This window comes from Ciconia boyciana, chromosome 15 (assembly GCF_034638445.1).
Source record: "Ciconia boyciana chromosome 15, ASM3463844v1, whole genome shotgun sequence".
In the NCBI taxonomy this organism is placed as follows: domain Eukaryota; kingdom Metazoa; phylum Chordata; class Aves; order Ciconiiformes; family Ciconiidae; genus Ciconia; species Ciconia boyciana.
The window spans coordinates 7,991,612-8,017,689 of record NC_132948.1 but is presented as its reverse complement, the minus strand read 5'-3'; the positions used below and the strand labels follow the sequence as shown (position 1 = coordinate 8,017,689).

General features: G+C 58.1%; 1 protein-coding gene across 1 annotated transcript; it reads left to right on the top strand.

Moving 5' to 3' along the window:
- The first annotated feature begins 815 nt into the window (after positions 1–815).
- Positions 816–26,078, top strand: ACACB (acetyl-CoA carboxylase beta). Its single transcript, XM_072880422.1, has 52 exons — positions 816–1,180; positions 4,438–4,570; positions 5,065–5,203; positions 5,480–5,589; positions 5,781–5,862; positions 6,343–6,441; positions 6,759–6,868; positions 7,129–7,239; positions 7,422–7,631; positions 7,890–8,060; positions 8,365–8,526; positions 8,802–8,965; positions 9,436–9,586; positions 9,672–9,775; positions 10,428–10,509; positions 11,017–11,162; positions 11,240–11,390; positions 11,543–11,677; positions 12,197–12,343; positions 12,461–12,649; positions 13,005–13,105; positions 13,189–13,277; positions 13,358–13,482; positions 13,901–14,014; positions 14,103–14,216; positions 14,623–14,712; positions 14,818–14,936; positions 15,192–15,329; positions 15,795–15,894; positions 15,986–16,093; positions 16,288–16,344; positions 16,754–16,795; positions 16,873–17,088; positions 17,189–17,344; positions 17,947–18,150; positions 18,676–18,831; positions 19,224–19,346; positions 19,567–19,836; positions 20,140–20,237; positions 20,406–20,526; positions 20,721–20,831; positions 21,378–21,521; positions 21,605–21,725; positions 21,891–21,987; positions 22,181–22,277; positions 22,523–22,658; positions 22,980–23,157; positions 23,626–23,738; positions 24,434–24,588; positions 24,847–25,017; positions 25,686–25,822; positions 25,952–26,078. Exons 1-52 carry the CDS (start codon positions 816–818, stop codon positions 26,076–26,078), a joined length of 7,089 nt encoding a protein of 2,362 aa, XP_072736523.1.

Genomic DNA, 26,078 nt, shown 5'->3' with positions numbered 1-26,078 from the left:
TATTTCTCCTTGACGTTACTGTCACATGCGAGAACGCAACTGTAACGCGACCGCCAGAGTCAGGGGACGCAGGGGGCCGGGGCACGCGCTCCCCCCGCCGCACAGCCCTCGTCCTGGGGCCTGGCCTGGGGCCTGGCACCGTGCCGGGCTTTCGGGGCGGCGTGGAGGGAGTGACTGGCTGAGGTAAGTGCGACCTCGACGGGAGCTGTGGTGCGGGCAGGCGCAGTGGGGGTTCGTACCGGCTGGCACAGAGCGGGGAACCCGTGGGGCTCGTCACCCGTGGTGAGTGGCCCCTTTCCCGCCAGGAAGGGGCTGGGGCTGAGGGGAGCATGGTGGGGCTGTGGTGGTTCCCCCCTTCCAACCATCCCCAGCTTTTACTGTCTGTAGAGATTTGGGGGCTCAGTCTAAGGGTCCCCCCTCTGTGAGGGGCTGGGGTCAGTGGGGCGGCCTCACTGCTTCCCTTTGGACGCTTCGAGCAGCTGAGAAGGGGGCTGAAATGGGCCCCCCCCTTAGAGCTGTGTGAAGGCAGAGCGGAGCTGTGCCCCCTGCCAGCACCACTCCTGTTTTGGGGAGTAAAAATAGCTCTGGGTGAGCTTTTGGGGGGTCTGGCTGGGTGTTGTGGGGGGCTGCGGTGTGGGGTGCAATGGGGAAGGGGCCTCAGTGTTTTGGGGGAGTTCCCATGTTCCCATGACTGCAACGAGCGGGGGGGCCCTGGGTCCTGTCTGACGGGATGTCTCCGTGCCTCTCCCCAGGCCAGGTGAACGCTGCTGGCCTCCCTGCTCCTGCTGGTACTAGTGCTGCTCGTCTGGGCCAAAATGTCCGACCCCCAGCTTGGGGAGGAGGAGAAGCGAGAGCAGACCCCAGCAGAGCAGCCGGCAGCTCCCATCATAGCCAAGCAGCCGATGCAGCCAAGCCCCCCGGCCCCCAACCCACCGCCGCGGGCCGGCAAGGCTGCAGCAGGGGAGCAGGAGCAGATTGCAGTGTACAACCCCGCCGCTCTCCGCCGGCCGGCCCTGGCCAAATTCGTGCTGGGCTCCTTTGAGGACACCTCCTCCGATGATGAGCTGGTGGCTGCGGCCTTCAGGGTGGGCAGCCGGCGCAGCAGCCTGGCTGGGGCAGGGGGGACCGGTGCTGAGCCCCCCGCTGTGACTGCCCTGCTGGAGCCTGCCACTGGCATCAGGTACGATGCGTGGGGTTGGGAGAAGCAGTGGTACAAAAATGCCCTGTTTGGGGTGGGCAGATGCTTTTTGTGGGTGCATTTCTCAGGGATCCTGTTGCTAAAATTGGGGTGCACGTGCTTCTTGGAGGCCCAAATCAATGCCCCAGTCCTGCCCCCTTTGACTTGGTGCTGCATGAAAAACCCTGATAATAAGGTTAACGGCAGAACCCCAGGAGGAGCAGATGTGTCCGAGCGCTCTGTGTGGCGGCAGTGCCACGTGCATGAGTGCAGCAAGGACTGGGGCAGGGGTTGCTCCGTTACAGTGAGTTTGGATGTCAAAGAACGGGGTGGAAAGTGCTTTTAGTGTGCATGGCGTTCCTTCAAACGCAATCCCCAGCGCTGCAGCCAAATTGCCCAATTGCTCCCATTTTCTCACAGCTTCCTCTCTCATGTTGCTGCTTCTCTGTGTCCCTGCACCATCTCCTGGTGCCGGGAAAGGCTGTGCTGATGCACCGGCTGCAGCCGTGGTTGGCGCAGGATGGGGGTGCACTGGGGAGCAGGGATTTTCTTGTGTGGCAAGACGAGATTGCACATGCACTTGCACTTGCACATGCATTTGTGCATGCAAAGGTTGTCCTGTGCCCCCAGGGCTAGATCGCACAAGGACCTGCTCCTGCTGCCAGGTTCACTTGGCTTCTGCTCTGGGGGGGATGCTAACACGCTCCCGGTATTGCGCATGGGGAAATGCAGCATCCCAGGAGGATGGGGGTACGCAGGGTGCTCCTGTGCCATTCCTGCCCTTCCTCTGCCCTTGCAACTACAGCAGAGAAATTATTTAAGGGAGAAAAGTAGCTCTTTGGTGGTTTTGCTATGAGTCAATGAAAAGTGGAAGAGCTTTGCTCCATGGGTAGCTTTGCAGCGACTTTTGCCCAGTGCTGGCACTGGCAGGGCTGCAGGGCAGCTTGCTGCTGCCTGCTGGCTTGTGCTGGGCGGCTTCCTGTGCGAGCACAGCTGACAGCCATTATAAATAACTGGAAACAAAGCGCTGCTGCCCAGCTCCTCCTGGCTGCTCCGCTCATGGTTAAAAATAAAAGACCTTTGGCTGCAGGGACATGTTATGAAACCCAACAGCCCACTCACCGAGCACAGCCCAACGGCATCTTCTTGCCTAGCTGGGGTTTTGGGTGGTTTCATGCACCGTGCTGCTGGCGAGGTATCGCTGCTGCTCATCTGCACTTTAACACAGGAGGAATTTCCTTATGTTGCCATCCAAGTCATGTTGTAGACGTGCAGTTTGCAGGATGGGACGAGTGCGCTGGCACAGGCTTTGCAGTGGGGTTCGGGGCTGTGGGAGGGAAGCGGGCAGCATGGCTGGCCCAGGCAGAGCAGCAGAGCTGCTGAGCAACATGGGGGATGCACTGGAGTGCAACAAACCCAGCACCGCTCGATGCAGTGCTCCAGCTACTTGGAAAACACTCTGAGTGCATGGAGAGATCAGGACATTTCCCAACCTCCCAGGGGGTTTTGACACATTTCCCCTTAAAATAAATGTGCCAAGTGCTGCTCATGTGAAATCAGCTCATTCTAGGGGGTGGCTGGTCCTTCTTCCTTTCCTTATTTATAGCACATCCGTAGAATAACAATCAACAGCTCAAAATCTGGCTGAGTTATGAGGGGGCAATGTGAAACTGCTAATTAAAATAGAAAGTTGCTTAAAACTCTGGGCAGAGCCGTGGGAAGGCATGTGCTCGGCTGCCGGGGAGGTCCTTGCCTGCCTGCGATGGGCTGCCGGTGCTGCCAGACCCTCCTGCGCCGGCCACCACCGTGCCAGGAGGTGGGAGGCGCGAGGGCTGCCTTATAGCACTGCTGGGGCCGGAGCCCTGCGGAGGGGCTGGTCCGGCCGCCTGGCCACCAGCACAGCCCGCTCCGACTTGCCCATTTTGGGGATACACGATGGGGTGTGAAACAAGGAATAGACTCCGTAGGGCATGGAAATGCCTTCAGTGGAAAACCATGGTAGGGGTGAGTCTGGCCGGCAGCGTGGTGAGCCTGGGAAGGTGTTTTGGGGTTGGGGAGCAGGCAGCGCGGGCAGGATGGGGTCTGATCTGGCAAGGAGCTGCAGCTGCTGTCATTGCAGGCTGTGTGAGAGCAAATTCGCAAGGCAGCTGCTGGGAGCGGTGCATCATGCTCTTTGCAAGGTTTCTTGCAGAGCGCTGCCTGCTCTTTGCTCCCCCTTCGGTAACCCTAGCGCAGCTCGGAGTGGTCTTGGAGGGGCACCTTTGGCTGCACCCCTTGGAGACCTGGTGCTTGTGCCATGGGGTTTGGAGGCAGCAATCCCGCTCGCCTTGCACGGACACTGGGGAAGGGATGCTCTGTGCCGTCCCTTGTCCTGTTGCCTTTCCTGCCACCCACACCACCCAGCCAGGCTGCTCCAGGTGTCCTCCGGGGATGTGGGGGATAGGTACAGCTCTGCAAAGGGGTTTGGTGTGAACCAGGAGCAGCAGAGGCTTTGCAGCAGACCTCGGCCGCTGCAAAGGGTCATTTGTGCATGTAACGATCCCGGCAGCGGGAGGGAGGATCTGTGTTTTGGCTCCGTTGCAGCCTCCCCATTCCTCATCTCTTGCAGCAGAGTGTGGTGCATTTCCAGCTGTAACCGGGCTGGGACCCATTAGGGGTGCAGAAGCGGGCATGGCCGTGCTGCAGCAGTAGCAGTGCTCTGGACATACGTGTGCTTCCATGCACTGGCCAAAAACCCTGAGCAGCTCTCTGCTCTCCGAAATGCAAACCTCAGGGCTTTTGTCCAGTGCAGTGGGGTCTTGGGCCAGTTCCTATGTCTGCAAATCTGCTTGTTGCGATGTTTGAATGAATGTGGACCCACAGCTGCTGCAGGGGGTGTTTTAATTGCGAAACACGCTCTGTTCACCCCAAATTACTTGCCCCATATAACTCAGCTGAAAGCAGTTTTCCTCTGCGGTGTTGCAGTGGGTGTTAAATGTCCCTGGAGAGATCCCAGTGCACGACAGGGAGCGGGAAGCGAGGGAAGTGAATCCCAATGTTCCCTGTGTGTGTCAGCAGGGTGAAGGGTTTTATTGCTTTCCTTGGAAGAAACCACGGAGGGGGCACAGTCTGGTCTCCAGTGCCCGCTGCTGCAGGCTGCCGGGCTCCCTGCAGACCCGACCCCCCAGGGAAGTCCAAGTCAGCAGCAGCACATGTTGTGCCTGGTGAGAGTTTGCTTGCATGACTGCGGGCTCACTGACAGTCATTGTGTCCCACCGCAGGCCTAGCATGTCCGGGCTGCACCTGGTGAAGAAGGGCCGCGAGCACAGGAAGATGGATCTGCAACGGGACTTCACCGTCGCCTCACCAGCAGAGTTCGTCACCCGCTTCGGGGGCAACCGTGTCATCGAGAAGGTCTTTCCCCGTGCACCCCTGCCTTTGCCCGGGTGGCGGGTCATTGCTTTTCACGGCGGCATCCTCAAGCTTTGCCCAAGTATCCCGTGCCCACCAAGCTCGGACTGATGGCAGTCTGGGGCAGCCCAGAGCTGTTCGTCCCCCAGCTTCACCTGCCCTCGTGGGCTGGGAGAGGGAAATGGTCCCAACGCTGCCCTTGGATGGTGGTTGCTTGCAGTGGCTTTGCACAGCAGGCACAAATGAAGGCCAAAGCCCTGTCCTTCGTTAGCCCCGCTGCCAGGCATCAAAGCTGCTGTTAAGGAGCCTCCTGCTCCACTGGCACGTACGACCGGCTGTTGCAAAGCACCCGTGTTAGCATGGCTGCCCTGCTTTGCTCACCACCTGCACCCAGCCCTCATCCCTGCACTGCCGTCCCTCAGGGCCACGTGCCCAGCCCTGCACCCCAACAACAAGGAGAGTTTTCAGCCTGATACCCCACGTCCCCATCCCCCCAGGTCCTCATCGCCAACAACGGCATCGCTGCTGTGAAGTGCATGCGCTCCATCCGCCGGTGGGCCTACGAGATGTTCCGAAATGAGCGTGCCATTCGGTTCGTGGTCATGGTGACCCCTGAGGACCTCAAGGCTAATGCAGGTAATTCCTAAAAGCATCCCAGCGAGGGATGTCCCCTGCCCTGAGGCTGAGCCAAGGCAGCCCTTTTCCTTCTCCCTGCACTGCTGCCTGGGACAAGGCTCTGCACAGCCCAGGGTCACACACTTTCCTGTACAGCCAGATCCAGGAGTAAATAATTTCTCCCCCCTCCAGCCTCCCCGGGATGGAGGGTTTGCGGAGGGGGTGCAAGGGGGGCAGCATGCGAGTGGGATGTGGCTCGGGGACTGGCTCCCACCACCGCCATGCATTGTCTTTCAGAGTACATCAAAATGGCAGATCACTACGTGCCCGTCCCCGGGGGGGCCAACAACAACAACTACGCCAACGTGGAGCTGATTGTGGACATTTCCAAACGGATCCCAGTCCAGGTAGCAGCTGCTCACGGGCCTCCCACCTCTTTGCCGAGGGAAGCGGGTGGGGAAGAAGGGGCACTCAGAAACGGGGTGATGTCCCTCTGTGCAGAGGAGCCAGGCATGATGCTGTGGGTGATGGGAGGGTAATGGCTCACGCTGCCAGTGCAGGGAGGTAATGGCTCACGCTGCTCCTTCCCTTGTGCCAGGCGGTGTGGGCTGGCTGGGGACATGCCTCGGAAAACCCCAAGCTGCCAGAGCTGCTGCAGAAAAATGGGATAGCTTTCCTAGGTAAGGTCTCGCTGCCTTCCCAGCGCTGGAGGGAGCAGTGGGTATCGGGCTAATGTATGCATGCACGCTCAGTCCCTGGGGACACTGTGCTGGGCAATGCCCGTTTTGTGCATCTGGCATGTCCACCCTGCAGAGTGGCAGTCCCCAGGCCAGTTTCCTGGAGGTGTCCCAGGAATCCCGCTGTTTTCTGGTTTTTCCCTGTAATGCTCATGCTGATGCAGCATTCACGGAGGAATGTTGGGTGGGAGCAGACCTCGTGGGCTGCCCAGCTAGGGGACGTCCCGGGCTTCTCTTGGAGAAGGGTCAAGCTCTGTCCTGAACCGGGCAGTGGGTTTGGGGGGGGTTTTCCATGCCCCCACTCTTTGCAGAAGGGCTGATGGTGCCGGCTCAGAGGGAAGCAGCTTTCTGCAGCATCTGTGGGAAGGGGACGGGCTGGCTGGCCAGGCTGGCCCAGCTCACCCCTTCCCTCCCTGTTCGAAGGTCCTCCCAGTGATGCCATGTGGGCACTGGGGGACAAAGTCGCGTCCACCATCGTGGCTCAGACGGTCCAGATCCCCACGCTGCCATGGAGTGGGAGCGGTAAGCGTCTCCTTCCCAGCCCCGCACACCCTCCCCGCTCCCCCATTTCTCTCCTCTTTGCCTCTTCTTCTCCCCCAAAGCAAGTGCCAGGGTTGGGGTCCCCAGCCCAGCTGGCCGCAGAGTGGCTGCAGGTACCAGGGACCCCACTGCAGCCGAGCAGCTGCTGGTTGGGGCAGAGAGGTTTTTGCAGATGGGGTGCATGGAAACAGGGGAAATGGCACGTGCCAACATGGGGTCCCCAGCTCCCTGGGCACAGCCAGCATGCCACCCCAGCCATGCCACCCCGGTGGTGACTGTAGCCCTGGCTGTGCCTGCAGGTCTGGTGGCCCAGTGGTCTGAGGAGGACCAGAAGCATCAGCAGACGATCAGCATCCCCCTTGAGACATACACGCAGGGCTGTGTGAAGGACGTGGAGGAGGGCCTGGAGGTAAAGCCGAGCCCACGGGCAGCCGCTTGTCTCCCATCCACCATTATTTCTCCTGGGAGCCTGCATGCCCTGGCCCTTTTGGCCTCACAGAACACGTGACAGTGATGCAAGGATGTTTCAGCAGTAGTTTGTCTCTCTGCACGGATGTGGCTCACGGCAATCCTGCTTGGGGATGCATGGGGCTGGGACAGGGTGGACTGTCAGGGTGATGGGTTGGGGTCCAGAGCACTTCAGTCACCCCAGCTTTTGTTCCCCCTCAGGTGGCCAAGAGGATCGGCTACCCACTGATGATCAAGGCAGCAGAAGGTGGTGGGGGCAAAGGCATCCGAAAAGTGGAGGCAGTGGAGGAATTTGGCTCCTGCTTCCGGCAGGTGAGAGGTGCCCAGAGCCCCGTCCTCATCCCCATCCCCATCCCATCCTGGGGCACGCAGCAGGGTCCTGCTCCCACTCTGGGTGTCTTGTGCTTCCCACCTGGGCTCGCCACAGGACCTGCCTCCCTCCCGGGACGAATTTGGGGGGTGATGCCATAGCATGACCCTCTCCCTCATGGCAGGTGCAGGCAGAGGCGCCCGGGTCCCCTGTCTTCCTGATGAAGCTGGCGCAGCATGCACGGCACCTGGAGGTGCAGGTGCTGGCCGATGAGTACGGCAACGCTATCTCCCTCTTCGGCCGTGACTGCTCCATCCAGCGCAGGCACCAGAAGATCATCGAGGAGGCACCCACCACTATCGCAGCACCCTCCATCATAGAGGTGATGGAGCAGGTGGGTGGCCCTGGCCTTAGGGCAGCACGAGGTTTTAGTGAGAAACTGGTCTGATCCTTGCTGGGTTTATTGTGGTTTTTGGCACCTGAGGCTCCTAAGGAAGGGAGGGACCCCCTGAGCCGAGCAGGGAGCCCCAGCCTTTCTTGTCTCCTTTGGTCCATGCAAGGACACTGCTGCCATTTTGCTCGGGACACCCCAACTCTGCTGCAGCGAACAGAGGGTCATTACTGCCCATGGTGGTTTCACCCTCTCCTGCAGTGTGCGGTCCGCCTGGCCCAGATGGTGGGCTACGTGAGCGCGGGCACCGTTGAGTACCTCTACAGCGAGGACGGGAGCTTCCACTTCCTTGAGCTGAACCCGCGCCTGCAGGTGGAGCACCCTTGCACAGAGATGATCGCAGATGTGAACCTCCCTGCTGCCCAGCTGCAGGTACCTGAGCGCACATGGGCGACTTTGCGAGGTGTGTTAGCTGAAGCAATTTTTTAATTTACAGAGGAGTGCTGGGCTGGAGCCTGGCAGAGGGAAGCTGTCCCATATACCAGCTTGCAGGGTGCAGGTGGAAGCAATGTAGCATCCTTCCTTCGCCTCTGGCTCCCCTCTGGGAGCAGCTTCCTGCAGCGGGGTGCCTCTTCCCCTCGCTCTTCATTCAGACCATCTATCAGTGTCTCCTAGTTGTAATTTTGATGCTAAAGTCTTGTTCTGGCAGCTAAAGTCCTCCTTGTTTCTCGTGCAGATTGCAATGGGCATCCCCTTGCACAGGATAAAAGACATCCGGGTGCTGTACGGGGAGAGCCCCTGGGGCGATACACCCATCTGCTTCCACAGCCCCACCAACACCCCCATGCCCAGGGGCCACGTCATCGCCGCCCGGATCACCAGCGAGAACCCTGAGGAGGTGAGCTGGGGGGACGAGCATTCATGCACTGGCCCTGCGCGTGGGGCCAGGGGGACCCTGCCGCTATTGGGGTTGAATTGGGCATGGTCCTCCCCAGCCAGACAATGTTCATGGGCTGTTCATGGGCATGCTTCAGTGTTCAATGTTCAATAACCTGTGGGATCAGTGAGATCCACGTGCAGACTGATAAATGGCACAGGGATTCCCCTTCCCTGTATACTCTGCATGAGTCTCAAGCCTGGTTTCTCCATGTCTCCTGCTCTGTCTTTGCTCAGGGTTTCAAGCCCAGCTCGGGGACAGTGCAAGAGCTGAACTTCCGCAGCAGCAAGAACGTCTGGGGGTATTTCAGCGTGGCGGCGGCCGGGGGGCTGCATGAATTTGCTGATTCCCAGTTTGGGCACTGCTTCTCGTGGGGAGAGAACCGGGAGGAGGCCATCTCGTGAGTGTGGTGGGACGGGGTGGTGACCTCAGGAAGCCTCGCAATCACTGCATGAGCTGGGAAAAGTGGCTTTTATCTGAGAGGACCAGAATGGTGCTGCTGTGCTGAGCGGCTTGTTTGTGCTGCAGAGACTGTCTGGCCAAAGCCAAAGTTTTCAGACTGCGCTGGTGCTACGGCCCCAGTTCACCAACCTGATCCTTAAAGACACGTTGTAGTGATCTGCTAAGCACGTGCTTAGTGCCAGTGAGCAGCAATGTTCGTTCCGTAATTGAGCAACATGTAACGAGTCTGTCTTGGGTATTTAAGTGTTTTATTAAGTCACTGCTGACTGTGGGGCTGTTTCATCCAGGCGTGAGGGTGCCCAGGGCTCAGGAGCTCATCACCCCGGTCCCTGTGGTTCCCCGATTTCCTCTGCTGAAAGCCAAGCGCCTCCTCGTTGGTCATTAATGGATGGTTTTACTCCCTAAAAGGAACATGGTGGTTGCCCTGAAAGAGCTGTCTATCCGCGGGGATTTCCGGACCACAGTGGAGTATCTGATTAAGCTGCTGGAGACAGAGAGCTTCCAGAACAATGAGATAGACACCGGCTGGCTGGACCATCTGATCGCCGAGAAAGTGCAGGTGGGGGAGGCCATCCGCCTCAGGGTTGCCAGTCCCATTCTGGTGTAAGACAAGACCCAAACCCTGTTATTTTTGCCCCCGACAGGCAGAGAAGCCGGACACGATGCTGGGTGTTGTCTGCGGTGCTCTGAACGTGGCGGATGCTGCCTTCAGGACCTGCATGACTGACTTCCTGCACTCGCTAGAGAGGTGTGGAGCAAGGGCTGCCCGATGGGGGCTCAGTTGCGCCGTGGGCACAGGGGGCACAGGGATTGCATGTCCCAAAGGGAGGCTCCCAGCAGCCCGTGTAGCTCTTGCAAGCACGGAGACCTGAGTGTTGCTCTCCCTGGGCCATCTTCCTTCCCACTTCTGCTGCAAAAGCTTTGCAAATCTGGAGGCAGTAGCACTGCAACAACCGTGAAACGGGTATCTGCTGTGACTCACAGCTCCGGCTTCTCGGCTATTGCTTTATCTGGAGAGGGGAAAAAGTTTCACATGGTTGGGAAAACAGCTTTCAGGGGAAAGTGGCTTGGCTGAATGCAGCTTGCTTTTGTTTTTGCACTTGAATGTCAAGGTTATTCCTCCAGCCTTGGAGGACGCCCGGGGCTCTCCCCCACGCCCTTATCGGAGCATGTTTTGCTGGTGTCTGGCCTGCCTCCGGATGCATTTTTACAAGGCGCTCACGTGGGTCATTTAAAGCAGATGCCTGTCCCCTCCAGTCACCTTCGCGCCCTGCCACAGTCAGCTCACAGCCCGCATGGCCTGACGCCAGCAGCACCGCTGACATCTCGCACACTTGGCTCCCTGCCGGTGTGCAAGGCAAGCAATACTTGTGGTGCCTGACCCATCCGTTGTGTTTCAGGGGGCAGGTGCTTCCAGCAGCCTCCTTGCTGAACATCGTCGATGTGGAGCTCATCTATGAGGGTGTGAAGTATGTTCTCCAGGTGAGGGATGGGCCGTGCTCCTCCCAAACCGGCCACAATGCTTCTCACGGGAACAGGGATGTGTGCTCCTGTCCTGAAGGAGAAAGATGCAATAAATATGAGGTTGTCCTTTAAAAATGTGCAACATAAAAATGAGGTTAACCTCATTTTAACTAGACAGACATTTTAATACATTTTGTTGCCCTGAGTTTAATAAAGGACCTCCTTTTCTTGCTTTTAAACCCAATTAGTTGAACTTCATGCAAAAACTCTCTCCTCACAATGAAAGCAGCAGGTGAGCCATGAGTTAAACCAGCTCCAGGCTGCAAGTTGGACCAGCTCTTTGGTGCAGCCTGAGGTTGCTGCCTCCTGCCCTTCCCGGCACAGCCCCGTCCCGTGGCAGCATGCTGCTCCTGCACTGGCGTGAGGAGATGCTCCTCACCCCCCCATTACCACCAGCCCCCAGAAAGGCCCTTGCACGTGTTTCAGGGGGTTGCACTGTGGGCTCTCCCTGGCTGCTGCCCGCAGGTTGCCCGCCAGTCCCTGACAACATACGTCATCATCATGAACCGCACTCACATAGAGATAGACGTGCACCGGCTGAATGATGGCGGGCTGCTGCTCTCCTATGATGGCAACAGCTACACCACCTACATGAAGGAGGAGATTGACAGGTACCTCCCCACTGGGCCCCCCCTGGCCTTCCCCGCTGACTGGCAGCCGGTTGGTGAGACCTTTCCCTCTCCTTAAGATACCGGATCACCATTGGCAACAAAACCTGCAACTTTGAGAAGGAGAAGGACCCGACGGTGCTACGCTCCCCCTCTGCGGGGAAGCTGCTGCAGTACACAGTGGACGATGGTGGTCACGTAGCCGAGGGGAACGTTTTTGCAGAGATTGAGGTGAGTTTTGCAGAAGAGCCCAGGGGGCATCCATTCCTGCAATGCTGGTGGACGGCAAAGATGAAACCCACCAACACTGCCACGATGCTCGAGGCACTCTGCGGTGCGCAGGTGCCACTCGTTCTGTGACCGTTTCACCCGTCCTTGCCCAGGTGATGAAGATCATCATGACGCTGGTGGTGGAGGAGGCCGGGCGGGTGCACTACGTCAAGCGGCCGGGCGCGCTGCTGGAGGCGGGCTGCGTCATAGCCCGGCTCGAGCTGGATGATCCCACCAAAGTGAAGGCTGTGAGTCTGCCAGGAGCCGGCTACGCTGCTGTCCCCTCCCGTCCACTCCCAAGCTGCATCCCGTGGGGCACCGGGGATGCTTGCTGGGGGACAAAACAGAGGAACTGCCCTGACTGGGGCATCAGCATGGATGTGTCCCTATGCTGGTACAGGGTGGCACTTGCATGGCCATGCCGCATCCCCCAACCGGCTGCGCTGGGGCTCGACTGGCTGCTCCGCGTGCCACGGCGCTGCTCTGCATAAGCATCCCATGCACGCTTACTTAGTGTGCAGAAGCTCACATGCAAGTTTTTAGTGTATCTATAGCACTGTCTACATCTCCAGTTTTTCTGCATTGTTTTCACGATGGGGCACTGGCAGAGACATGAAGCTGAACGTTAGGTGCTTCCTCTGTATCTAACCAAAAGCAGACACTGGAGGAGTTGTGCTGGTTTCTCTAGGGCAGCTGCAGTTCTCGGGGGGGCTCTGTCTCATGTTGGCAAGGACCTGGGCAAGCCCACCTCTCTCTGCCCTCTCCAGGCGCAGCTGTTCATGGGGGGGCTCCCAGCCCAGCAGACTCTCCCCATCACCGGCGAGAAGCAGCACCAGGTTCTCCGCAATGTGCTGGACAATCTCACCAATGTCATGAACGGGTACTGCCTGCCCGAGCCCTACTTCAGCACCAAGGTGGGTGCTGGGGACAAAGGTGGTCCAGGGGTCCTGCCCCGTTGCCTCATGTTTGCCATGATGGCAAGACAGGCAGCGCCGGTGGGTGCGGGCAGCACCAGCTTCTGCTCCCTGCAGGTGAAGGAGTGGGTGGCACAGCTGATGAAGACCCTGCGGGACCCCTCCCTGCCCCTCCTGGAGCTGCAGGAGATCATGACGAGCATTTCGGGAAGAATCCCTCTGTCCGTGGAGAAGTCGATCCGGAAAGTGATGACGCAGTATGCCGGCAACATCACCTCTGTGCTCTGCTGCTTCCCCAGCCAGCAGGTGAGCGGTGCAGGGGCTGCACTCCCCAGCTTGGCCTCCGCTTCCTTTTTAGCTAGAGCTAGTTAGGAGTTTCTGCCTGAATTTGTCCTGCCAAGAGATATTATAAAATATTAAATGAGTGAGGGAAACATTTGTGGGCTTATGCTTGTGTTCTTATGCTTGTGTTCTTATGCTTGTGTGTTTATATTTGTATTTCTATACTTATTTGTCACTTTGCATTTTTCACTTGGGGGAAAAAAACCACAAATGAAAGGCTCTGTGTGCCGCAGCACTGTCCCCAGGCAAGCTGGGGAGCTGGCAGCCCTGCAGGCACGCTGCCCCAAGCTTCACTGGATCCTGTGCCTTCTCCCTGCAGATTGCCAATGTGCTGGACACCCACGCGGCCACACTGCAGAGGAAGGCTGAGCGGGAGGTCTTCTTCATGAACACGCAGAGTGTGGTGCAGCTGGTGCAGAGGTGAGACCTGCACTGTCCGTGACCCCTCTGGTCTCCCCACCACCGCCACCTCCTCGCAGCACGCTGGGCTCTCTGCTCCCCAGGTACCGCAGTGGCATCCGGGGCTACATGAAGGCAGTGGTGCTGGACCTGCTAAGACGCTACCTGCAAGTGGAGACACAGTTCCAGCATGGTGAGGGCTCAGGGGCTCTCTGGAGGAGTCTGCGGAGCTCTCTGGGGGGTCTGCAGGGCTCACCATGCTCTGCCCCACAGCTCACTATGACAAGTGCGTCATCAGCCTGCGGGAGCAGTGCAAACCTGACATGACTCCCGTGCTGGAGAGCATCTTCTCTCACGCCCAGGTGGCAAAGAAGAACCTGCTGGTGACCATGTTAATTGTGAGTACAGCCCATGCCCCGGGACACCAGAAGTAAAGGCTGGCAGTGGGGAAAAGCCCGTAAGCCGAGGCAAGCTCTGCATCGCTGCGGGTACAGGATGCGACTGTGGGTGGCTGCCACAGCCCTGTGCTTTCCCCTTGAATGCAGGTGGACACCTGAGAAAACGCTTTTCTGCTCCTCTGTATAATGCATCCCCAGGGTTTGGGTTTTGCATTCAAGCGTCCATTCCTGCCTCGTCAGGGGGACTTTATCTCCCCTCTGTAGCGTTGCATTGCTGCACTTGGTTCAAAGAGCAGCATTTTGCCAGTTTTAGCGCCTGGGGTCTTGTCCCCGTTGCCCGTGCAGGGCTGGGGGTGTGGGATGAAGCCATCCTGCAGCGAGGGGCCTGAGCCGAGCCATGGTGGTGCATGCATTGCAGGACCAGCTATGCGGCCGCGACCCCACACTGACGGACGAGCTGACGGCCATCCTTCATGAGCTGACGCAGCTCAGCAAGACCGAGCACTCCAAAGTGGCACTGAGAGCCCGGCAGGTCCGCAAGTGCCATGCCATGCTGTCCCCATCCCTGTCCCCGTCCCTGTCGCTGTCCCTCGTGCTCCCAGCCGCCTCTCCCCTTGCAGGTGCTCATCGCCTCTCACCTGCCCTCCTATGAGCTGCGGCACAACCAGGTGGAGTCCATCTTCCTCTCCGCTATCGACATGTATGGACATGAGTACTGCCCTGAAAACCTGAAGGTTGGGAATCACACGATTTTCCGCAGAGGGAATTTGGCTTTTGGGTGGCTTTGGTGAGGAGGTCTGGCTGCAAGAGGCTTAGCCTTAAAAATAGCCAAAAAAGCAATCAAAGCCTTGCTGCAGTGTCAGTGCCTGTGCGGAGCAGAGGAGGGGTTGCTGCCGGCACCCCGTTGCTGCCAGTCTCCATCCCCTGCTCCTCACCCCGTTTGGCCGGGGACTGACATGTGGATCCACGTCTGGGTCTGGCGGTGTCCCCATGGTGGGCAGGGCGTCCCATGGCACCTCGGTGGCCAGTCCTGCACAGCCCTACATTGAGACACACCTCTGGAACGTGCCTCCCCCATCCTGCCATGGGGCAAGGGTGTCCCACTTCATCCTTGCCCTAAATTTTGCTTTCTTCCTCCAGAAACTGATCCTCTCAGAAACCACCATCTTCGATGTGCTTCCCATCTTCTTCTACCACACCAATCAGGTGGTGCGCATGGCAGCGCTGGAGGTGAGGGCTGGGGGGCCGCGGGGGGCACGTGAGCTCTGGGGGGTGGCATGCATGTGTGCAGTGGGAGCAGGGGCACGGCAGTACCTCCCACCATCCCCCTCCCAGGTGTACGTGCGGCGCGGGTACATTGCTTACGAGCTCAACAGCCTGCAGCACCGGCAGCTCTCGGACGGCACCTGCCTGGTGGAGTTCCAGTTCATGCTGCCCTCCTCCCACCCAAATAGGTACGGGGGCCCCTGCACGCCTGTCCTGCTCCCCTGGACATGCTCCTTTTTGCAAAGCTGTTGGGTTTGTATCGTCTCCTCCATGCAAAATGCGGGGACCCTCAGAGGGAACTGCCTGCCGCTCTCTCCCTTTGCCAGCAGAGCAGGATGAGCCCTCTCTGGGTCAGAGTCCTGTGTGGGACCTGCGTGGTCCCTGTTGGACCCAGGAGCGGTGCCTCCACCCATGGCTGATGGCTGCCTTGCTCCCCTGTGCAGGATGTCTGTTCCCATCAGCATCTCCAACCCTGACCTGGCCCGGCACAGCACTGAGCTCTTCATGGACAGTGGCTTTTCTCCCCTGAGCCAGCGGATGGGAGCTATGGTGGCCTTTGACAGATTCGAGGACTTCACGAGGTAGGGGTGCAGGGATGTGCCTGGCTGGTCGTGTATGTGCCTTTTGGGTGCTGCTGTGGTCGTTAGAGAGCAAAAGCGGGTGGAAAAGACAAAGCTGGCAGCAGCTGGGCAGTGCTCGACACAGCTCCTGTTCCTCCCACAGCCAGAGGTTGGGGCTGGGTGATATTTTCAGTACAACAGTTACCTGGTGGGGACATGGTATGTAATTTGGGGACATGTGGAGCCTGAGGGGAGCTTGCCTGGCATGGGTTAAGCATCTCTGCGCATTAATACAGCAGTGCTGAGCTGCATTTCATGAGCTGTAGCTTTGCTGTGGGCTGGTGGAGCCCTGCTGAGCTGGTGCGTGCCCCGGGCCACTGCACTGGTACCCGCATCCCTGCCACAGCGGGTCTCTGGTGCTGTCCCCTTGGGCAGGGGATGGGCACGACGTGCTGACTTATGACCTCATCCCCACCATTTGGGCAGGAACTTTGATGAAGTGATCTCATGCTTTGCTGACCCACCTTTGGAGAGCGGGCTCTTCAGTGAGGCACGAGCCACCATCTACGAGGAGGAGGACGCCAAGGTGGGCACGATGATGTTGCTGTCCCCCCGAGGTGGTGCTGGGATGGCAGTGGTGCTCCTGGTCAGAGCTGACGGGGGAGTTTTGTTGCCAGAACCTCCACGAGGAGCCGATCCACATCCTCAACATCGCGCTCCACTGGGCTGACCATGTGGAAGACGAGAAGCTGGTGCCCATCTTCAGAGCCTTTGCCCAGTCCAAGGTCTGTTGCTGGGGCTGCACCCCACTTTTTGAGGACCCTGCCAGCCAGGGCACCGTACCCCAAGGCACTGCCTCATCTCCACGCGGCTCTCCCCAAAACACTGCACCCCATGGCAGCCGCTTGGGTTTTTGTTTGCTCCCTTGGTGGAGATGTTTAAGCTCTCATGACTGGTGGAGTCTTCTATTTCTGTGTAGAAAAATGTCCTTGTTGACTGTGGTCTCCGGAGAATCACGTTTCTCATTGCCCAGCAGGTGAGTGCAGACTGAGCCATCGACAGGCAGAGTGACTTTAGACACGTCCTGCTTCTGCCTTCCTAAAATGCCTAGAAACATTTATAAGTACCTTATAGACATAACATTGAGTGATGGATGTACCTACTGTGCATCAGGAGCTGGGAACTAATTAATGAGGGATTCAATGAGTGATTTATCTCCTGTATTATCCTTTATGCTGCTAATGTCTCCAGTAACGTGGTTCCTGCGTGGCCGCTCCATAGCTTTAAGCTGCCTTTAAAAGGCATCGATTACTCCCAGCTCTTTTCCCTTTGGGGGAGAAGGAAGCCTGCAAGGTTTTGTCTTTTTAATGAATTCACTGAAAATTGGAACAATCCTCTAGGTGCCAGGATTATTCATGTTGTCCTCTCTCTCCCCTTTGCTCTAGAGAGAATTCCCAAAGTTTTTCACGTTCAGAGCCAGGGATGAGGTAAGAGCTGTGGTTAGAGCAGAGCCCGTCCAGCGCTGGCTGATCAGCCGCTTGCTCACCCCTCCATGCTGTGCCAGTTTGCAGAGGACCGCATCTACCGGCACCTGGAGCCGGCGCTGGCCTTCCAGCTGGAGCTGAACCGCATGCGCAACTTCGACCTGATGGCCATTCCCTGCGCCAATCACAAGATGCACCTCTACCTGGGCGCTGCCAAGGTGCAGGCGGGCACCGAGGCCACCGACTACCGCTTCTTCATCCGCGCCATCGTGCGCCACTCGGACCTCGTCACCAAGGCAAGGCGGCGCCGGATCCTCCCGGTGCACGGGCAGAGGTGGGTGCATTTCAGGTGCAGGGGTTGCTCTGGCCACCCCTGAGCCACCCTGTGCACTGCAGGAGGCTTCCTTTGAGTACCTGCAGAACGAGGGCGAGCGGCTGCTCCTGGAGGCAATGGATGAGCTGGAGGTGGCCTTCAACAACACCACCGTCCGCACTGACTGCAACCACATCTTCCTCAACTTTGTCCCGACGGTCGTCATGGACCCTTCCAAGGTGCGTTTCTCGGTGTCCTGCTTCCCGCTGTCAGTGCGGTACTGATCCAGGGATAGAGGCTGAGTGGTCCCTCGTGCTCGCTACCACTGCATGAACGGGCAGCCACCCCCAACACTGGCTGTCAGACCCGGTCCCATCCAGTGCCCACCCGACCCTGGATGGGGGTTGGATTTGGCAGCCCCAGAGGCTCCTGCAGCTTAATTTCTGTGTCAGACCTTCACTGTGGGCTGTTTGCTGGGGAGGTGCTGAGATTTCACACTTTGCAATGATCAGGGCTTTTTGTACAGACTGGCACAAGCAGACAGTTCACTGGAGGGCACGAGGGTGGGTGGCAGGCTCTTCCCCTGGGCAGCGTGCAGTCTGAAGGAGTGGGGCTGTGTCCGTTCAGGAGGATGTGGGGCACTGTCTTTCCCCAGCAGAGAGGCTGGATGGCAGCACCAGCCCCTGGGGATGGAGAGATGGAGAGAGGGAAGGGGCTTGCCCAAAGCAAATCTGAAATGGCTGTTTGGGGTGGAGATGCAACACGGCTGCTCCAGCCTTGACATCAGGGACAGTGGTGTCCCCGGGGCCATGGACCCATCCATGTGCTGTCCCGTGCCCAGATCGAGGAGTCGGTGCGATCCATGGTGATGCGCTACGGCAGCCGCCTCTGGAAGCTGCGGGTCCTGCAGGCTGAGGTGAAGATCAACATCCGCCTGACGCCCACTGCCACCGCCATCCCCATCCGCCTCTTCCTGACCAACGAGTCCGGCTACTACCTGGACATCAGCCTCTACAAGGAAGTGAGGGACCCCGGCACAGGCAGCGTGAGTAACTGCAGGCGGCAGCTGCAAACGGGAACCCAACCATGACTGCTTGAGCAGCTGTCAGCTACAGCGAAGCTTTGGGGTGGTTTCCGCAAAAATCCTCGTGCACCTGCAGTTCTGGTCTGTCCCAGAGCCCCTGGGACTGTGCAGCAGCATTCCCAGGGCTGGCCCGGTTTCACTCCCCTCTGTGCTGCATCCAGTTGGGCACCTTGAAGTGATGCTTTTCTCCAAAATGGTGCTGAGCCCCAGGGGTGTTGCTGGTGTGCAGTCGCGCAGTTTTTGGTCTGGGAGGTGAAGGTCGGTGTTAGGGTGTTGCTGGTACTTGCAGCACAGCAGTGTTGCACTCTGCAAAGCGTGGGGTGGAAAATCATATTGTTTGGTCGAGTAGAGCCACAGGCATGAGCATCTTGGCCAGGCAAAGCTCAGCAGTGCTCCAGCCCTGCAGGGCTCTTGCACCTTAGCGTTGCAGAGAGGACTTGCTCGCGTGCTGAGGGAAGGCAGCCAACACTCTGCCCTTCTCTCCAGATCATGTTTCAGTCATACGGGGACAAGCAAGGGCCACAGCACGGGATGCTCATCAACACTCCCTACGTCACCAAGGACCTGCTTCAGGCCAAGCGGTTCCAGGCGCAGTCCTTGGGCACCACCTATGTGTATGATTTCCCTGAGATGATCAGGCAGGTGAGGCCGGCTGAGCAGAAAGAGGCTCCAAATTATTGCATTTGCTTTTCTTCCCCACCCTCCCCAGATATTCCCATCTGGGGAAAAGACTCCTCTCCCCTCAGCTGACAAATGAGAAAAAGAGAAGAGCACAAGTCCCAACATTTTTGGTTATATGAAGCATTTCTAAACCTATTCCTAGCTCTTGCAAATTGCTGTAGTCACACTCATGGAGAATGTGAACCAGAAAGCCCTGTGCAAGGAGGTCTGCAGCAGGGTGGGGGCTCTAACACAAAGTTTTGCTCACCCCAAGTCCCAGCCTGCTGCAGGAGTGCCCGTCTGCGCTCAGTGACAGCCTCAGAGCTGCCGCAGCCCCCTGCTTTCAGCTTGTCCTATGCATGGTGTCTCTGCAGGCTCTCTTCAAGCTGTGGGGCTCCTCAGAGCTGTACCCCAAGGACATCCTGACGTACACCGAGCTGGTGCTGGACTCGCAGGGACATCTCGTGCAGATGAACAGGGTCCCTGGAGGGAATGAGGTAGTGGGGGAGGATTTGGGAATGGGGTGGGAGAGAGGAGCTGGGGGGAAGCTGTGCTGCGTCAGGTGGGAACGGCTGGTGGCTTCCCCAGTCCGGCTGTGTTTAAAGCCTGGGAGATGCTCCTCAAGCAAGCGTTTTGTCTGTTGGTTAACGCAGTCTGCAGCTCAGACCCCATTCTCTGGAGGAGCCTGCCCTGTGACCTTGTGCTGTTTTGGGGCAGGTAGGGATGGTTGCTTTCAAAATGAAACTGAAGACCCCCGAGTACCCGAAAGGCCGGGACATCGTGCTCATCTGCAATGACATCACACATAAGATCGGCTCCTTCGGGCCAGAGGAGGACCTGGTCTTCCTGCGGGCCTCAGAGCTGGCACGAGCCGAAGGCATCCCCCGCATCTACATTGCTGCCAACAGCGGTGCCCGCATTGGCTTTGCCGATGAGATAAAGCACATGTTCCAGGTGGCTTGGGTGGACCCTGCGGACCCCTACAAGGTGTGTGGGCACCTCCCCTCCTGCCATCACAGAAAATAACAGAGGACTTTGGGGAAGAAAGGACCAGAGCTAAACTGGGACATAAAACTGTGGGATCAACGCTGGGGGGTGAGCACACACGTGCACCCACTGCTATGGGGATGGTTCCCTCCGCTTTCCCCAGTGGGGTGGAAATGGCTGCTCTGTCCAGCCCTGGTCCCTGAGCCGCTGTTGATGCATAGGGTGGGTTTGGAGAGGGGCCATGTCCCATGTGAACCTGTGCACGGGGGCTCCACAACTCATCCTTCTCCTCTTTATTTCCAGGGGTTCAAGTACCTGTACCTGACTCCCCAGGACTACACAAGGATCAGCACCATGAACTCGGTGCACTGTGAGCACGTGGAGGAAGGGGGCGAGTCCAGGTGAGCCCCGCTATCCCATGGGACCCACAGAGCCACCCTGAGCCTTGCCCTGCATCCCTGCCAGGATGCAGCTCCCACGTCCTAGCTCAGCATCCTGCCAGACACACCACACAAGTGAGTGCTTCCTCCTGTCCTGCTCATGCCACCATGGCTCTGCTTTTCTTGCAGGTATGTCCTCCTGGACATCATCGGGAAGGACAACGGGTTTGGGGTGGAAAACCTGAGTGCTGCCGGTACCATCGCTGGGGAGTCCTCTCGCGCTTACGATGAAATAGTGACCATCAGCATGGTACAGCCGTGGGTCCTTCCCCTGCTCCACTCCTCCCCTCTCTCCTACTTGCTTTTAAGGTCACCCTTGGGGGAATAACAGAATGCAACAAGCAACCTAGTGTAGATCCTGCAGAGCCAGGGAGCATCATTCTCCTGGTGCTCGCAGACTCTGCCGCAGCCCTTTCTCCCCAGTAACCTTGTGTGTGTGCCCAGGTGACCTGTCGTGCCATCGGGATCGGCGCGTACCTGGTGAGGCTGGGCCAGCGTGTCATCCAGGTGGAGAACTCCCACATCATCCTCACCGGCGTCACGGCTCTCAATAAGGTACAGTGCTCTGGCTGCGTGTCCTCCCCGGCACTGTCCCTCACGCCACCACATGCATGGGCTCTTTCCCTGTCCCATGGGAAGAGGTGGCAGTTCCCTGCGCGACACTTCATGGGACCTATCTGGAGGAGATGCAGGGGAACTGCAAGCGGGGCTCATCTCACTGAGAATTGAGAGAATGTCACCCTGCAGCTATTTGGTATTGCTTTAGGGGCCAGTTCATGGTGCATCGCTCCTGGAGCAGGGCCGGATGGCAGAGCTGCCTGGCTCCGGTCCCAAGCGCAGGGCCCATCTCTGGGCAGAATCACACTGGTTTGAGCTGATTTGAAACATGCTTAGCTAAAATGATGCGCTTGTGAGTCCCTTTAAGTGTCTAAAGCAGAGTCCTTTTGCTTTAACATCACCCTGGTAGGCAGAGGTGGAAATTCAGCCTCAAACCAGAGGGAATGTGCCTGTACAGAGGTTTGACTTAACAAACAGAGCAAGGAGGGGTGGCTCCTGTGTTAGCAGAGACCGAGCTGTGTTTCTGTTAATAATTCTGTCTAGGTGTTGGGACGTGAAGTTTACACATCCAATAACCAGCTGGGAGGCGTGCAGATCATGCACAATAATGGCGTTTCCCATGTCACCGTCCCGGATGACTTTGAGGGGGTCTACACCATCCTGCAGTGGCTCTCGTACATACCAAAGGTAGGAGGGTGCTGCAGGACAGCGATGTGGGGTGTTACTCTGTACCTGGCTGGTGACGTGCCCTTCTGGGCTCTCCCTTGCAGGATAACCGGAGCCCGGTGCCCATCACTGCCATAAGCGACCCCATCGAAAGAGAAATTGATTTTGTCCCTTCCAAAGTCCCCTACGACCCCAGGTGGATGCTGGCAGGGAGGCCCCATCCAAGTAAGTGAGGGCAACCCGAGACCTCTACAGCAATGCTCCCAAACGTACCTTGTAGCTGCAGACCCCCCATCCTGGTGCAGAAGGTGCTTTTTGCTGTGGGTTGGTGCACAGGGAGCTCTTCAGTGCTCACCATTGTGCCGCTCCGCTTTTCCCTGTGCTCTGCAGCTCTCAAGGGGACCTGGCAGAGTGGCTTCTTCGACCAGGGCAGCTTCCTGGAGATCATGAGGCTGTGGGCTCAGACAGTTGTGGTTGGCAGAGCAAGGTACTGCCGCGAGCAGGGGATGGAGCCCCGAGGCAGAGAGCGATGCAGGGAGGCTGCATGCACGGTCAAGCACACTCAAGTCCTGGCCGTGGCACTGCTTTTGGGATGGTGATGGGGGGAACGTCTCTGGTGGGGCTGGGGTGCGACGTGGAGGGGAAATGGCCTCTGCTGAGGCCACCCTGCCTCACTGCAGGCTGGGAGGTCTCCCGGTGGGTGTCATCGCTGTTGAGACCCGCACTGTGGAGGTGACGATACCTGCGGACCCTGCCAACCCGGACTCGGAGGCAAAGGTGTGTGGGGAGACCTTAATGCGGGCGAGCAGCAGCTGGGAGGAGGCTGGAGGGGACAGCAGGGAAAAAGCTTATCATAATCCTTTGGCATGTGTTGATTTTCCTTAAAGACTGGTGAAATCAAGGGTGCTCGGTCAGTTTGTTTTCTTCCAGCTCTTGGACACCATGTGCCACCAACCTGCCAGCGTGGTGTGCCAGGAAGTACTGGCACCGGTCTCAGCAGCGCTGCCTGCCATGTTTTGCAGATAATCCAGCAGGCCGGGCAGGTCTGGTTTCCAGATTCTGCTTTTAAAACAGCCCAGGCTATTCGGGACTTCAACCGGGAGCATCTCCCGCTGATGATCTTTGCCAACTGGCGAGGCTTCTCCAGCGGCATGAAAGGTACCCACGCTTGGCGTGCCCAGATCCCCATGCTGTGACATACTACCACCACTTTTGCCACCCCACGGGGTCCTGGGATGGCCCAGCCTACCAGGGTCCTGCCTGCACCACTCTGGGACGTGGGGCTGGGCTGGGGAGGTGATGGGGCATCGCCAGGACCCAGGTCCCAGGGCTTGGTGGCTTCCTGCTGGGCTGGTTTTGGGGTGCTTGTTTGGTCTCTCCAATGGAGAAGTGGCTTTGGGCAGCTCAGAGGAGGCAAGGGGCAATAGCCTGGCCCACAGCAGTTGTGGCGCCCAGCCACTGAGTCCCTTTGGCTTTCAGACATGTACGACCAAATGCTGAAGTTCGGCGCCTTCATTGTCGATAGCCTCCGGGATTTTAAGCAGCCTGTCCTGGTCTACATCCCACCACATGCAGAGCTGCGGGGAGGCTCCTGGGTGGTCATCGACTCCACCATCAACCCCCTGTACGTGGAGCTCTACGCGGACAAAGAGAGCAGGTCAGCGTCCAAAATACACGTGCATCCTCCACAGCCCACGTGCGGAGAAATGAGAGCCAGTGCATGGGGTCTGCAGAGTCACAGTCCCGCGGGCAGAGACCTCCGGTCACTTGAGATGTGTATTTTTTACCCTTAAGTTAATCAAAGCCATCAGCTAAAAGTTCCAGGGCTCTTACAGAGCAGCGTGGCAGGTATCTCCTTGGGGATATCCTCCTGTGTCCAGCGAAGGCTGTGGGCAAGTAAAACATGGTTCTGGGGGTCAGGAGGCCTTTTCTCTAACCTGAATTAATGCACATTGGAGCAAGCTGTAATGAGTGGGAGGACAGACAAGAATCCCAGACTAGAAACAAAACCCTTATAGGTTTTCTCTCTCCCTAATTCTTAGAAGAGAGAGTTGCCTGGACCTCTTGTCCCAGGATTTATTCTCCCATGCAGACCAGTCCCTGCTTTACCAAACTTTCCTTCCAGGGGAGGCATTTTGGAGCCTGGAGGAACAGTGGAGATCAAGTTCAGAAAGAAAGATTTGGTGAAGACCATGAGAAGGATTGATACGGTCTATGCCAAGCTCGTTGAGCAGCTGGGTAAGGGAAGGGCATTTCAGCTTGTGGGCATTGGTAGTGGTAAGTTAAAACATGAGGCTCAAACACCACGGTGGCAACCATCAGGAAATCCTTCACTATTCTTTTGTGAAAATTCTTTATAGCTTTTCTGATGGTGGAGCCTGCCAAGGGGATGTGGTGGTACTTTAAAACACCTGTATCTCCAGGGGGCTCCGTAAATAGCGCTGGACTTTTCTCCCATGCTTTGAGATGAAGAATGGCGATGGCCATGCTGAATCAGTACCTAATGAGATGACACATAGTCATTATAGAGCTGCATAGAGGCTGCCTTTAATGCACTGGGTCTCCTTTTGCCCTGTGATCAGCTCCTGCCTGCAGTGGATGGTGGGGCTGCACTGAGAGGTCCTTGCCCCCACACCTTTCCACCCTGCTAAAACACGGTCCCACAAAGTCCTTGCAAGTGCCACCTCCCGCCTCTCTTGCGGCAGGCACTGAACACGGTGCAGCCCCTTTGTGGCCACGGCCTTCTGTGGCTGGGCTCTGGGCAGGGGTGTAAATGTGCCAAACCAAAGGGACATGACGCTGGGTGCCCCGTTTCCTGGCGGGGGTGGCTGATGTAGGAGCACAGAGCGGAGCCCAGACCCCGCAGTGGCCTGTGGATCCTGTCACAGGGGCGGTGGGTGGGCTGCTCCTGCTCAGCACGGCATGTCTCGCAGGGACCCCCGAGCTGTCTGAGGCACAGCGCAGGGAGCTGGAGAAGCAGCTCAAGGCCCGGGAGGAGCTCCTCCTGCCCATGTACTACCAGGTAGCCGTGCACTTCGCCGACCTGCACGACACCCCGGGCCGCATGCAGGAGAAAGGCGTCATCACGGTGAGCCAGGGCATCAGTGGGAAGGGGCTTGGTGGAGGGATTTTTGCAGTGGCGGCACAAAGGTGGGAGGCAAAGTCCCCTCCCGGGGGTCTGGGCTGCAGCTCAGTGTGCCGTTCCTGCCTCGGGTGCTGCTCTCTGCTCCAGCCCAGCAGAGCTGCCTTCCAACCTGCCGGTGTGAGCTGTGAGCGAGCAGTCGCTGCACATCAGCTCCTCTTCTTTCTGCAAAGATCAGCCCAGGGTTTGCCCCCATTTCAACAGGACATCTTGGAATGGAAGAACGCCCGCTCCTTCCTTTACTGGCGGCTGCGACGGCTGCTGCTGGAGGAGGTGGTGAAGGCGGAGGTCCTGAAGGCGAACAGCGACCTCAGCCACATCCACATCCAGTCCATGCTGCGGCGCTGGTTCATGGAGACGGAAGGAGCCGCGAAGGTACCCCCAGCCCTGGCTTCCCAAGGCATCCCTGCAGCCAGAGGGGTCCCGAGGGCTGTCACCTTGCTCTCCAGTTGCTCAGCCGTTTTGTTGGTGCCTCCCTGAGGGTTTAAACATGCAATGGGAATGACCATTCTGCAGCCTGTGCCAGGGTGGGCGGCCGAGCAGCCCTGAGCCTGGGGCTGTCTCTTCAAAGCGGGTGACCTCAGTTGGATGCTGGTGCTGAGCGGTAGCATGGTGGCCCCTAAATAAACATGGGCCTCCTCATTTTCTACCATCAGATAGGGCTTCCCAGGCAGAAGAGAGATTTGCAGTCTTTGCATTTGATCTGCTCTCAAGTGCAAGTGCCATGACACACACATCGCCCTGTCAGTCCTGTGCTTGCTGAGCTGGGAACTGAAGGTGTGCAAAGGAAACATATTTTACCTTAACTTTTTGCACTTTAAACAGTCCACGAAGCTTTCCCCAGTTTTGATTTCCAGACTGAACCTTTTCCCCAGTGGCTGTTACATGGGAGTTGGGGAGCGTGCCATGCTGTGCCGTACGTGCAGGACTGAGAAGAAAAATCCCATTGCCTGGTCGTGTCATGGGAGGAAAAAGCCCAAGGATGGGGGGGCTCAGGCTGTGCAGGCAGCAGGACCCTCTGCCCACGGTGCTGTTCTCCCCAGGGCTACCTCTGGGACAACAACCAGGTGGTGGTGGAGTGGCTGGAGAAGCACATGCAAGAGGATGATGGCACCCGGTCGGCCATTCGGGAGAACATCAAGTACTTGAAGCGGGACTACGTGCTCAAGCAAATCCGGAGGTGAGTGGCCGCGGGAGCCAGGATGCGAAGGGCAATGCTGTCCCCTGGGTTGGGGACAGCGGGTGGTGGAGATTAGGTGGTTCTTGCTTCAGCCCCTGAGGCAGCTGCCCTCTCCCATCTGCCTTGCAGCTTGGTCCAAGCCAACCCCGAGGTGGCCATGGACTGCATCATCCAGATGGCTCAGCACATCACCCGTGCGCAGAAGGCCCAGGTCGCCCGTCTGCTGTCGACGGTGGATAATGACGGCCCATCTTGA

Bases quoted from the DNA above. Each gene is read 5' to 3' on its own strand.
- ACACB (XM_072880422.1), top strand. From the start codon at position 816: ATGTCCGACCCCCAGCTTGGGGAGGAGGAGAAGCGAGAGCAGACCCCA. The intron at 7,240-7,421 runs GTGAGAGGTGCC...CCCTCATGGCAG, and splicing joins TTGGCTCCTGCTTCCGGCAG to GTGCAGGCAGAGGCGCCCGG. The intron at 23,739-24,433 runs GTAAGGGAAGGG...CATGTCTCGCAG, and splicing joins CAAGCTCGTTGAGCAGCTGG to GGACCCCCGAGCTGTCTGAG.